A 13792-nucleotide genomic window follows, 5' to 3' on the forward strand; every position below is an offset into this window, starting at 1 on the left:
TAATTCATCAGACCTCCTCTCTAGAGCAGTTTCCAGCTCCCACACAGGCTAACTTGGCCCCATCCATGCTTCCACTCGCAGAATTTACTGCTTCCTGTAGCTCTTAATTCCTTTTAAAATATCTCTATAAAGATTTTTATATGCCATCTGAGATTATGTGTGTATGCCATGGGGGCCTGTGTACACCTGTGCATTGCCTGCAGAGGCCAGAAGAGAGAAATGGGTTCCCTGGAGCTGGAGTCACAGGTGGCCACAAGGCTTGCAAACACGTGGGGGTGAGTGCTGGGAATGGAATTCTGGCTCCCTCTCCAGCCCCAATCTTTCCGTTTCACCACTCCTATCAATCCCTATAATCATACACTGGGAGTTCTGCAATGAGGGAGGGAAGGTGGCAAGGAAATTCATATTCACCTAAGATAAACATACTAAAGGATTTGGCAGCTCTTTGTTGACTCCTAGGGAGCTTGTCCTGATCAAGAATGATATTAGAGGAATTTTGTTTTGAGTGAGGAAAGGACTAGTATTTGCCAATCAATCAAACCTGTCTTTGATGTAAGCTTATGTTTCTAGATGGTCCGTGTAATTTTTCCCGAGCAGTCCCAAATATCTGCAAATGTCTTGAACATGTGATTCTTGTTTGTTAAAGACACGAGCCTCCTGTCACAAGGTAAGGCTCTTTTTCACCCTGTCTGGCTCCGTGCGCTGAAGATGTCTGAAGATAATAAGAAAGCTAGGTAATTTAAGGAAGAAAGGAAGGGAGGGAGGGAGGGAGGGAGGGAGGGAGAAAGGAAGGCAGGCAGGCAATCAGGTGTAGTAGCACATACCTTTAACCCCAGTGTTCAGGAGGCAGTAGAATACAGATATGTATGAATTTGAGGTCAGCCTTGCCTACTTTGTGAGTTTTAGGACATCCAGATATAAAACTTTTTTTTAAAAAATAAGCAAGCAAGCAAGCAGGCCAAAGGTTAGTTAGGCAATTTGGAGTAGCCGGGGATTGGCCAATGCCTGGTGTATAACAGCCTCTCTACCTCTCACACATACAATTAGGAAATTATTCAAAACCAAGTTTTTGTAGGCACTATGGAAGATTTAGGGGACTAGTCTGTGGTCCCTACTCTTAAAAACCAGTCTCGTTGGAAAGAGAAAAACAAACAAACAAACAAACAAACAAATTCAATTAGATAGCAGTGAAGTGTTTACTCGAGAAACAGGAATAAATTTAAGAGAATTTGAGTAGCCAGAAAATGTTCTTTAAATTGGTTAAGGTTTTGCACTGTTAGTGATGGACTCCAGGACCTGGTCCCTGCAACACCAAGTGTTCTGCCACTAAGCTACAGCCACAACCTTCTAGGAGAGTTTTATTGAAGAGGCAAACTTAGAATAAGCTCTGAAGATGGGATCAAGTTAATAATGAAATCCCATGGTCTCAATAGCTACGTGGGAGGTTCTGAAGGCCAACTCTTGTGGTCTCCACTGTAGAACCCCCAAACCATTAGCACCTATCTCTGAGACACACAGTGTGCAGGGGCTCTAGGCTGACCCAAATGCAGCTGCTGAGGGCCTCTCCAGCTTGGTGAGGTCTATCTAGCTCACCAGCAAACAGATAGGCCTGGGGCTTGGTGACGTGAGCCTCAGAAGTCTCCGGAGGCTGCCAAATGTGTGGCTCTGGAAGCCAGACAGCTGTTGTGCATGGGATAGCTATGAAGGAAAGGGACACTTGCCCAGATCTGATGTTATCACGACTAGGCTCAAGGGCATGATGAAATTTTGTTGGCTGTGTAGAACACAGAGTTTTTGCCTCTAGCAATTGTTACTATTGGAGTTTTGCAATTAACTTTCTAGCGTTAGTTATAATTTCAAATTAACACTTTATGTTTTGTAGTTGAGTTAATGTATTAAAAGCCTATGTATTAAAGGCTGCTCTGCAACCTTAAGATGCAGGGTGCTTGTTGGTAAAGTAGGAGTCTCTTATGTAGTCTTCCTTGAACGACGACTTTGGGGTGTTTTGGGTTTTCTGTTTTTCTTGTTCTTTTGATGTTTTTTCCCCCTCTTTTGCTTTTTCTTTTGACTGATCTGCAAGAAATGAGAAAAAGGCAATGCTTTCCAATGTTGTAATTTCTCCCCTTTGGGATGGTCCAACTCCTGAGTGTGATCACTCTTTATCCTCAGAGCAGGCTCACGTCGCTGCTCTCTCAGAGGCGCTGGCCTCATTATCTGCTGCCCTACCTTAAAGAAGCTACAGTTCCCCTTTGCTTGTTTGTCTGTTTTCTGGCATCTTGCTGTCTTCCATCTTCTCCCTTCATCTCCCACCTGGGCCAAACACAGCCCTTTGGGGCTGGCTGGTATCGTTATCACTCACTTTGCATATTAGCCAGTGGTTCTCTACTTGTGTGTCGAAACCCATTGGGGGCACATATCAGATATCCTGCGTCTCAGGTATTTACATTATGATTCTTAACAGTAGCAAACATTACAGTTATGAAGTAGCAGCAAAATAACTTTATGGTTGGGGGGTCACTTCAACATGAGGGACTCATGCATTAGGGTCTCAGCATTAGGAAGGTTGAGAACCACTGAAACTGGACAAGGCTAGGCGAGTGAGTAGCCTGAAGCTTAAGGGCTAGGATCTAGGGCAGACCCAGCAGTTAGGTGTGGGGACCCAAGCTCCCCACCACATACCCCATGGGTCTTCTCAAACCCAGCTCTTTAGCTATCTCACAGTTCTTTTCCCTTTTTCCTTGGCTCCTTTCTCATCTCAATCCCTTTGTTCTCCGCATTTAAATTCCAGTTACATTACTTCAGGCTCACGGAACAGACTTTACTCAAAACCACCAACGCCCACACTGTACTTAATTAACTGCCTGGTAAATGTCTTATCCTCAAAGATCCAGATCAGAGATCACTTGATAGGAGAAGTCTACCTTAATACTTTCTATATCGTCAATTACCCTTTCAAAGTTCTCATGTATACACTATTCTAAATGTCTCCCACCACGTCTGTTGATTTTTATACATTGTTAATGACTATCTGCTATACGGGGAAGGGGTGATAGCTTATTATTTTTGAATCCTTAGTGTCTTACTAGTTGATGCTATTCAAAAGGATGGAAAATAGGTCCTCAATGGGTGTGCCCAGGATCTGCTGACTTTCTGAGCTGACCTCTGAAAGAAAGCCATTTGGGTTCCTCCCCTCACCAACCTTCTTTTCCCATTCTTTCATCAGCTTCTTCACGTTTGCCGAGTCCGGGTCTAGGCAGGTTTGATCTCCGTTCTTCAGTGTAGCACTGTGCCAAAGAAACACCAGTGAGCCTTCTCCCCCCCCCCCCCCCCAAGTAACAACTTCATAATTCTTAGTAGAAACAGTGGGGGAAAACCATGCATTTTATTGAGTTTTCCAGTGAAACCACTTAAGATGTGGCAAAATGTCTTCCTAAGATTAACAGGTATATTTTTAAAAACTGTAGCAGATCTTTCAGGAGAAACCTCAATTTCTAAAAATTAATTTCTCTGTATATCTTGAGAATAATAATGGCTATTCCATATAGAATCCCTTAATTTAGGTGTCAAAGGTCAAATATATTACCTACATGTATATATATATATATATATTTATATCCTCTACATATGTGTGTGTATATATTTATATCCTTTATATCATATACATACATACACACATATAAATATATTATATAATATTATACATATAATATTATACATGTAATATTATATATCCTTTAATTTCACAGTTCTAATTTCTAAGAGGCTTGGAATGGTGGTTTATTCCTGGAATCCCAGCATTCACGTGGACTGAAGTCAGCCTTGGCTACCTAGCAAGACTCTGTCTCAAAACAAAACAAACACGAAATTCTAGTCTCTAGAAAAGAATTACTAGGAAAGAATTAAACACAATCCTACAACAGTAATAGTCTGACAACAGTGAATTTTTTTTTAACATAACCGTTGTTTCTAGCAATGGGCCATGTGCTATACAAATTATGGCTTATCAATATGATGTAAAACAGCTTAGCCATCAAAAGTCATTATTAGGTCAGTGAGTTGGTGTGACTGCTAAGCACACTTGCCTCATAAGCCCGGAGAGCTGAGTTCAACCCCAGAACCCCAAATTAGGACAGAGGAGAAAACTGACACGACCAAGTTGTCCTGATGGCTGTATGCATGCTGCGGGATGTGTTCTTGAACATACAAAGTATGGATGAAAATTTATTTTATTTTTAGCTTCTTTGTGTCTCTGCATGTATATGTGCACTAGTGTGCAGCTGCCCACAGAACCCAGGAGAAGGGACAGGATGTCCTGGGGGTGGAGTTACACATGGTTGTGAGTTGTCCACTGTGGGTAATGGAAACCAAACTCGGGTCCTCTAAACCTCTCAGCCATCTCTCTGCAACCCCTCAAAAAATTTTAAATGCCGCTTTTAGGATTCAGGGTTAGGGTTAAGTAGAGAGAGAGTACATGCATAGCCTGTGCAAAGTCCTAGGTTCAACCCTAGCACCCCCAGAAAACTAACAAGTATCGCATTTTTAGAGAAAATCAATTGTCATGAGAAACTGTCGTTGTTATTCTGTTAAGGAAAAAACAAATTACAAATGGCAGCTTCTCATCCGTAGGGAAGATGTCCAGGTTCCTACACTCTCAGATGGTACCTACGCACCTACATGCCTACATACTTAAGATAAAGCCTAATGTGTAAACTAAACAGAGTAAGGTATTAACAGCACGTTTTATTATTTAAAGATATGTCATCTTCCATTTTCAGTTTCCAGAAGAAATTTCTTATTTTGAAGAGGACAAAAGAAAAGGAGTAGACAGATTTATGGGGGAGCCTCCTGCCCACATGAACACGTATGCAAGCTGAGGGTGAGACTCCCACTAAGTCCAGTGTGGGATGCATGCGTTGGGAGCTTTACTTACATGATTTCAGTTTTGTTGCAATTGGGGCTAGGGGCAAACTGTTTGAGGTCTTTGAGGGATTTGTAGTGGATCGTGCCTCGGCTGGTGCTGATGCAGGAGCATCGTGGATTCCTTATGATTAGGGTTCCTAGGAGGAAGATAATACACATTACTTAGAATGCCATCCTTTCGAATGAGGCTTGTCTCAGTCACTATTGCTGTGACTGAGTGTGTGTGACTGCTTTTCAAGGTAGGTGTTATTTCCATTCTGTATATGAGGAAGCCAAGGTTAAGGGCAAAGTCATTTAGCAAATGGAAGCAGGGGAAGAATTTCATTTTAGGTCACGTAGAGTTCTTAACAACATCACTTCACAACCAAGGAAGAAGAGAAAACGTCCATCATATTTAAATCCCTACTGTTAGGCACACATATATGCAACCTGTCAGTACTACGGGGGCCGGCTTCTTAAGCAGTTCCTCGATCTACTTCTTGCTCATGGAGTTGATGTAGTTGTGGACAGAAAGCTCTACTTACAATTGATTACCATTTCAATCATATTCCCTCTCATCCTCACTGCTCTGAAAAGTCTCTTTAAACCTACGTCTCCATCCCTTATTGCTTACCTAAGTCAGCGTCTATTTACGCAGGTTTTGCCAGCACACAGTAACTACAGCACATCTACTTTACACATGTGGAAAACGCTCTCTAGGAAGGTTTTTTTTTTTGTCCAAGGTAAGCAAAAGTCATGAATAAGGAGGTCAGAGGCAATCTCTCTGACTTCTGAATTCTCAGTTGGTTAACCACAGACATTCTTATCAGTGCACAGCATCGGGTGAGGAAAGTGATGCAGGAGACAACTTAGAAAAGGATCTCTTATGTCACTCTCTGTTGCCAGGGCTGCGGATGAAATATTTCACACGATAAATTCGAAATAAAGCACCCAGAATCCCCTTTACATCTGAGAAATGTTTTTTCATTATTAAAACATTTAAATATGCTTTGAACCCTCATTGGGAACTCACAATACCTACGCCAAGAAGGCATATTTGACTTGGCAGGTACAGATTACGACCTTTGGATAACTGCTCACAGCATCTAACTGCTTTGATGACCAAACAGTATTACTTTTTATTGCATGCAAGACATTCAGCTTTATCTGCTGGCCTGAGAAGGCTTTTACGGTGATTCAGTCCTCAGAACTTACTAACGTAACACAGTGTAAAACTCCTCACCTCGAACTCCACACTGCTCCAGGAAGATGATGCCCAAGAGGAAAAGAGCAGCGGACTTCATGGCAGAGCTGAGTTCTATTGAGTCACTGTGTTGGAGTGAAGTCCGAGAATGTCTTTAGAGAACATGCTCTCGGGGATCATATTTATTTAGGAAATCCCTTTTCCTTCCCATCTCTGATTGGCTGGTCTCCTCAGCTGACCTAGAAGAACTCAACTAACCACAAATTGATCGTCCTGGGGAAAACCCTACTCTCAGATCCCAGGGAATTTCTGCATGTTCTACTTCCATTTCACATAAACGGGGAGTTTATAGTAAGGGATGTGAAACCACCCCCTGGCAAAGTTGCTACCTGGATGCGGAATAGATTATACAATGACTATATGAATGCCGTACAATGAAGGTTGGAGATGTACTTCCCACGTGGGACATGACACTATATGGCGACTCAAACTGCCTTTCCTCACAAGTCAAAGCTTCTTAATTTGTTGAGGGTAAATCCATTTCGTCTCACCGTGGCTACAGTTTCCTATCATTGTAATTGCTAGATTAGTTGCATAAGCCACAGCTGTCCCGTTCCCTGCTACCTTTTCCAGATGTTTCATGAGATGTCTGTGTCACTCACGGTAGGACCGTGAAGTGAGAAAACACACATTCACGAGCATTTTCTAAGGACTTTAAAGAAGCTACGGATAGAAAGTGGCATTCAACAGCAAAGAATTTTTTTTTAAAAAATAGAGTAGCTATGAAAGATGCTCTGGTTGGTCCAAATTCTTGTAGCTGTTGGAACTAAAACAAGTTAGCATGACAGCAAGAGAAGTAATATCAAGCTTCCTCAGAGATTGCCCAGTTTGTCTTCTGGGACAGGATGCAAACTGGAGGAAAGATCCACGTACACAAAACAACAGGATGGAGGAACAAAGCCAACAACCACCCTTTCAAAACAGGATCTGAGAAAAAGGAGCAAATAAAAACAAAAGTGAATGTATGTATTGGTGCTATATATATATAGTCCTTTGGTATGTCACGGCCAGACAATAGTATCTTAGTAGGACATAATGAAAGTATTGCAATGGGGCTGGCCAAATGCTGGATAAGACTGGCAAAAAGTATTAAATAAAACAAAGTATTAAAAAAAATCTTTTGCTCTACTTCACACAGTCATTAATTAAGGTAGGACTGGCAAAAACTACTAGAATTCTTTGGCTTTATTTCACAAAATCATTGAGTGCACTCATTAATAGAAGGGAAAGTTAATAGCTAAGATATGGTATTGTTCTGTAATTGGCTACACATGTCTAGACTTTGACCATCTCCACGCAGACTTTCTATTCTTTCTTATCTCCTCTAGAGATGGCTGGACCAGAGTTTCAGCGAAACAGCTCACACATTTTCCTTTTAAACGTGTCTGGAAAAAATGTACAACTATGATGTAAATTACATTTTCTCTCCTCTCTGTTCTGTCAGTAGCTTTCTTCCCATTTATACTTCCTCTCCAAGAACCAGCTGGTTTGATGGAGTTGTAGGCAGTTCTCGAGAGTCTTCACTTAGCAGGCAGTGCTACAACCCAAGGTGTACCTTAATCTTTTTTTTTTTTTTTTTTTTTTTTGGTTTTTCGAGACAGGGTTTTTCTGTATAGCCCTGGCTGTCCTGGAACTCACTTTGTAGACCAGGCTGGCCTCGAACTCAGAAATCCGTCTGCCTCTGCCTCCCGAGTGCTGGGATTAAAGGCGTGCGCCACCACGCCCGGCTATACCTTAATCTTGGGAAAATAAAAACTAAAACTATTTCCCAAGTCAAGGTAAAAGACATCTAAACAATCTTTACCAACTTTTTCATTATGTATTCTCCTTCCCTATGGAAAATCATATGGAACCTAACTAAAGTTTGAAATAAATAAACCAAAATCAGAAGAAAAATCATATGGAACCTAACTAAAATTTAAAATAAATAAACTAAAAACAAAAGTGAATTTCTCCCTAAAGAGAGAAATGGAATATTCATAATATATAATATATTGTTGTAATAGATATAATATATACTATATATTATTATAATATGTGCTAAGAAATAGACTTTTTAGGGTGAGGTTGAAACTTAATTGGGCATTAATCATTGTAATACAGATTTTTTTTTTTAAGATAAGGTCAAGGTCTCACTATGTATAGCAGGCTGACTTGAACAGGTCATTCTCCTGCCTTGGCCTTGTGAATACTGGAATTGTAGATCTGCATCCTGTGCCCCACTGTCGTTGTATTGGTTTGTTTTTATGTATGTGAGTACACTGTAGCTGTACAGATATGGTTGTGAACCTTCATGTGGTTTCTGGGAATTGAATTTTTAGGACCTCTGCTTGCTCTGGTCAACCCTGCTTGTTCTGGTGGTTGGCTCTGCTTCCTCAGTCCCTGCTGGCTCCTTATTATTATATATAAGTTCAGACGCACCAAAAATGGGCGTCAGATCTCATTATGGGTGGTTGTGAGCCACCATGTGGTGGCTGGGGTTTGAACTCATGACCTTCTGAAGAGCAGTCAGTCTTACCCACTGAGCCATCTCCCCAGCCCCCACCCCACTAACGTTTAAGAGGTTTTCATTGTTTTTGTTGTTGCTTTTTAGCCTTCCAAGACTGATGGCTTTCCTTGTAGCATAATCTTCCCACATCCCTAAGGAATGTGTGTTTTAGAATAAAGAGATACCTTCTATTCTCCTTTTATTTTATACAATACATATAGTTTCTATATAGATTATCAACACATAAGTAAAATATTAGAGAAATCATTTTGAAAAACAAGACTTCTGGTGACTTTTTTTTTTTTTTTAAGATTTATTTATTGATTTCATGTGTGTGGATATACCATTGCTGTCTTCAGACACACCAGAAGAGGGCACTGGATCCCATTACAGATGGTTGTGAGTCACCATGTGGTTGCTGGGAATTGAACTCAGGGCCTCTGGAAGAGCAGTCAGTATTCTTAACCGCTGAGCCATCTCTCCAGCCCTTTGGTGACTTTTGTAAGTTTATTCACCACTTTAGTCCTGGTAATGACTGTGACCGAGGCTAGGCTTGACCTGGGTTAGGTACCAGTTTTGCCAGCCTTGGATCTCTCACTCAAGACTATAACTCCCAGTTTCACAAGTGGTTGTTAAAGATTAATAGCAAGAACATACTGCCAGTGGGTAGTGGTCAAACAGAGGCTTGGAACTAGCCAAAGGGTGGCGAATTACTGACGGCAGTGTGTTCTGATCCTCAACAGAACACCTATGCCACCTCTATCCCCAAGTTCAAGGAACATCCCAGAGGAGGGGCTAGAAGGAGCCAGAACTTGGGGAAGAGTACTGATAGAGTTTTCTGGACTAGATGTCCCATTGCACTGCAGCAGTGTTACCTGCTCAGAGCATCGGTCATCATTTCATTATACCTAGGGTAGGGGCACCTGAGGCTTCACCCTTAATTAAATGTTTATGTGGCAAAAAAGAAAACAAGAGTTCCCAGTAGGAGGGGGATTTCTGGGAAGAAGACTGGTTCCAGCAGGAGTGAGGGATGAGAGGGTAATGAATAGTGGAACTTGCCTAAAATTCAGTATGTGCAATGTGTAAAATTGTCCAAATATCCGTAAAACGAGCATACGCCCTGATGCAAGTAACACCGAGCCAGTCAGTGGCTCTTCTATCCAGCAGAGCTGATGGAGACTTCTTAAAGTGAAGGCTCAGCGTGGGCTGTTACTTTCTCAGCCGCTTGCATCATTCTTTCTTCCCATTTTCTGATTCACCTCTCGTGTCTCTTTCGTGTCTGTAATGTGACCACCCTGCATCCTTACACTGTAGTGTGATAATTTTACCTTCTTCAGCACCCCAGCTTTTAGGAACGCCCTCCCTTAGCTCCACAAGCAGTCGGTCCTCTCTGCTGCCGGTGCTCATGACACCTCAAGGTCATCTTCATAGATCGGATATAGTAAACAATGTTAGCTTGTCTGGGATGCTCTATTCTCTCCTTCTATTAGAGGATGGTTTGTAAAGACCCATGTTTGAACATGATGATAACCTAAGACCTATCCTGGAAGAATGTTCTTGAAGCCTGGTACAGTAAATACTCAGTATAAATGTTCGCAAGTGACAAACAGGGACTAGAGTCCAGATGGGCAGATTTGGCTTAAGCCAAGGATTGAAATCTTGAGCCATAGAGTCTGTGACCTCTTCTAGTTGGGCTATGCACAGTGCGCATGCCTAGCCAGTTTGCTTCCAGAACTTTCCTCCACCCAGAGCTCAACGCTCACTCTACGCGTGTAGCTGCTGGGGCTGCCTGCACTGATCTGCTGAAGAAAAGAAGCACTTTAGGGAGGAAAGGTAATATGTGCCCTGGGGCTCACCTCTTTGTCCCCACTGTCCCTCTGCCTCCTGACCCGAGGAAGCCATTTTCCCTAGGAAGCAGAGTGGAGACTTGGCGACCCTGGGGATGCCGGGAGCCCCGTGTGGTGTGCCGCTTTCATAGGAGGTTTGGCGAGGGTGGGAGGGAGAAGCCTAGCTCCTGGTGTGGAGGCCACAGGGCTCAGGAATATCCCTTGAGGGCGGCTAAGATGACCGAGAGGCAGGCCCATTGGGTAGGAGCTGCTGTTGAGGTTGGCCAAAGCCTCCAGGTCTGAACCCCTTAACCCAGGATGTCCTGAGCCCCTGAACCCAGAGCCTAGGTTCTCTACCACCTGCAAGGGCTCCTTCCTCCCGTAACAGCGGAAATATCTTTCTAGGGTAAAAGGCTTTTCTGATCAGCCTGGGTCCTTAGGCAAGATGGCTAGAGAGAAACTATTTGGGTTCGGGCTTTGTAAGACATTTGCTTTCCAGACTCTACTTTTGGCAAGTTTCATGCTAGCTTGCAGAGGAAGTGCGGTATAGACTGGAGAGAAAGAAAAGGGAAAAATCCCACAGAGACTGCGTTTATGGATAGAAAGCTTTTTAGGAGAAATCGAAACTTGCTAACTAAGACAGGATGTTGCTGGAGTTTCTCACAGACCTGGGAAGAAAGCCAAGGATTATCAAGACTGTTGAAATCAACAGACAGTTTTTAATTCCTCCTTGGACAACAACAACCACAAAAACCCTCTCCCCCGCCTCTTAAAAATCCCAAGTGTCCCTGAGGAAAGTGGTGATGAAATCCCCAAGATTTCTCACATGTGGTATCTGACCTCTCTCCAACTGTTTTATTATGGAATTGTGTAGATCTGTTTAAATAGGTTAACGGTGTGACTCTGTAGTAAAGCCATGCGCTTCCTTTTGCCTTTCAGAGGGGAAGTTTCTCCCAAATTGAAACTCGTGTGCTCATTTTAATTTCTCAGTGTCTGGACTCCCCTCTTGGCACCAGTCTCTCCTAATAGTGAAGGGTTGTGACTGAAAACCAGCGCATTTCTTGAAAGTCCGCTGTGAGTTAACATTTTGAACTTTCTTTTTCCTCAGTCAGGGATTTATTCCTTCCTTTAAGAAAAAAGTTAAAAAAACAAAAACAAACAAACAAACAAAAAACCAACCTTTTCACTGTTTATCTCAGGCCACCAAGGAAAAGGAACAGATTCCTCCTTCATTAATCTTATTATCTTGGCTTCTTAGTTTGTGTCTAATAAAAGCCCCGGGGCTGGTTAGATTAGTAAATAGATAGTTCTGAGAGATAACATCTGGACATATTTTCAAGGACAGATGTAATCCAGTATTGGCGACATCACTATTGTTTTGTCCTGTGACTTTTGGCAAGCCAGTCTGCAGTCTGATGGCATGCAGTAATAATAATGATAATAATAATAATAATAATAACTGCTCAAAAGCTGCTTCCAAGATAGAAGGAAATTATCCCAGAAGGGGAGAAAATATTGTTCTGTTCTAAATATTCATATTTGTTTTAAAAAATTCACTTAGGAATGACTGTAGAGAATCACTCTACACAGGGCTGGGGCTCGGAAGGTGTACGGGCGCTTCTTGCTCCAGCCAACGCAGGTTCAGTTCCCAGCACCCATGCAGCAGCTAAGAGTTGGCTGCAACTGCATTTCCAGAGGCTTTGTCACCCTCCTTTGGCCTCCACAGCACTGCATGTGTGTGGTGCACAGACATACCTGTACACAGAACACTCATACACACAGTACTACATAGGTCCAAAAAGGAAAATCAAGCCAAAACAAAACAAAAACAAAAACAAAAAAACCCAACCAACCTACCAACCAAAACCAAAAATCAACCAAAAAAAAATCCTCTAAGGAAAAAAGAACATGTTATTAATTAACTTACCTTTTTCTTTCTTTCCTTTTTCTTTTCTTTTTCTTTTTCCTTTCTTTTGTCTTTCCTTTTTTTATGATTTATTTATTTATTATACATAAGTACACTGTAGCTGTCTTCAGACACCCCAGAAGAGGGCACCAGATCTCATTATGGATGAGAGCCACTATGTGGTTGCTGGGATTTGAACTCTGGACCTTCATAAGAGCAGTCAGTACTTTGTCTGTCTGCCCTTCCTTCCTTCCTTCCTTCCTTCCTTCCTTCCTTCCTTCCTTCCTCCCTCCCTCCCTCCCTCCCTCCCTCCCTCCCTCTCTCCCTCCCTCCCTCCCTCCCTCTCTCTCTCTCTGTATGAGCCCAGGCTGATCTACGTTTTTTCTGTCCCCTTCAGCATCTTCAGTCTTCCCTAACTCTTCCATTGGCATCACCAGACTCAGTCCAATGGTTGGCTGTGAGTGTCTGCATCTGTCTCAGTCAGGTGCTGGCAGAACCTCTTAGAAAACAGCCCTACTGGGCTCCTATCTGCAAGCAGTTCTTGGCATCAGCAATAGTGTCAGGGTTTGGTGTCCGTAGATGGGATGGATTCCAAGGTGGAGGGACCTCTGCATGGTCTCTCCTTCGGTCTTTGCTCCATTTTTTACCCCTATGTTTCCTATTGCCCTGGCTGCAGCAGATCTCTTATTTGGGTTTTTTAAAGACAGGGTTTCTTTGTGTAGCCCTGGCTGTCCTGGAACTCTGTGTAGACCAGGCTGGCCTCGAACTCACAGAGATTCGCCTGCCTCTGCCTCCTGAGTGCTGGGATTAGAGGTGTGTGCTGCCACACCCAGCCCAGATCTATTTTTAAACAATTCTTTATGTGTCTCGACTGTTCATTCCCAGGGCTAGGGGCTTGGGTTGTCTCTAGTATTTCAGAAATACAATAGTGCTCTGGTTCCGGGTGAGGTGGGGTACACCTGTTGCCTCAGCCATTAGGGTGGCTGAGACGGGATGGATGCCTGAACCCCAACATGGACAACACAGTGAAGCCACTCCTTGTAACATAAACGTTTTTAGTTTTTCTTTTTTCTTCTGTGGAATTATAAAAAACAAACAATAAAAATACTCATTATTTTCTGTAACATTTCGATTGCTTGCCAGAAACAGAAGGCATATTTTGCGACAGCCCTGATAGGTGTATATCTCGGTTTCTCAGTCGTCTATTTATTCGTATTTGCTATGCCAGAATTGGCATGTGAAATTATTTCCAGTTGTGTATGTATACGTGGGCATGCATGTGTGTGCACATTTACTTGTGTACATGTGTGTACATACATGTAGAAGCCCAAGCAAGACCAGCCTTGACTGGCACCCCTCGGGTATGTCCAGCTAAGCTGGCTGAAATGTATTTGTTTCCACCTTGCTGG

At 42.6% G+C, this 13792-nt stretch overlaps 1 protein-coding gene across 1 annotated transcript; it reads right to left on the reverse strand.

Moving 5' to 3' along the window:
• Positions 1-1172: 1172 nt before the first annotated feature.
• Positions 1173-6266, reverse strand: Cxcl9 (C-X-C motif chemokine ligand 9). The gene is made up of 4 exons (XM_021163528.2): positions 6143-6266; positions 4931-5057; positions 3200-3284; positions 1173-2073 (listed from the first exon to the last, which is right to left on the reverse strand). Exons 1-4 carry the CDS (start codon positions 6201-6203, stop codon positions 1969-1971), a joined length of 378 nt encoding a protein of 125 aa, XP_021019187.1. The 5' UTR covers positions 6204-6266; the 3' UTR covers positions 1173-1968.
• Between the last annotated feature and the right edge of the window lie 7526 nt (positions 6267-13792).

The sequence above is a fragment of the Mus caroli genome, unplaced genomic scaffold, assembly GCF_978045245.1.
Source record: "Mus caroli unplaced genomic scaffold, Mus_caroli_1 scaffold_4, whole genome shotgun sequence".
Lineage (NCBI taxonomy): Eukaryota > Metazoa > Chordata > Mammalia > Rodentia > Muridae > Mus > Mus caroli.

Coding starts and splice junctions, on each gene's coding strand:
- Cxcl9 (XM_021163528.2), bottom strand. CDS start 6,203: ATGAAGTCCGCTGCTCTTTTCCTCTTGGGCATCATCTTCCTGGAGCAG. Junction 5,058..6,142: donor GGAGCAGTGTGGAGTTCGAG/GTGAGGAGTTTT, acceptor TCTTCCTCCTAG/GAACCCTAATCATAAGGAAT. Junction 2,074..3,199: donor TGAAAGAATGGGAAAAGAAG/GTTGGTGAGGGG, acceptor CATTTCTTGCAG/ATCAGTCAAAAGAAAAAGCA.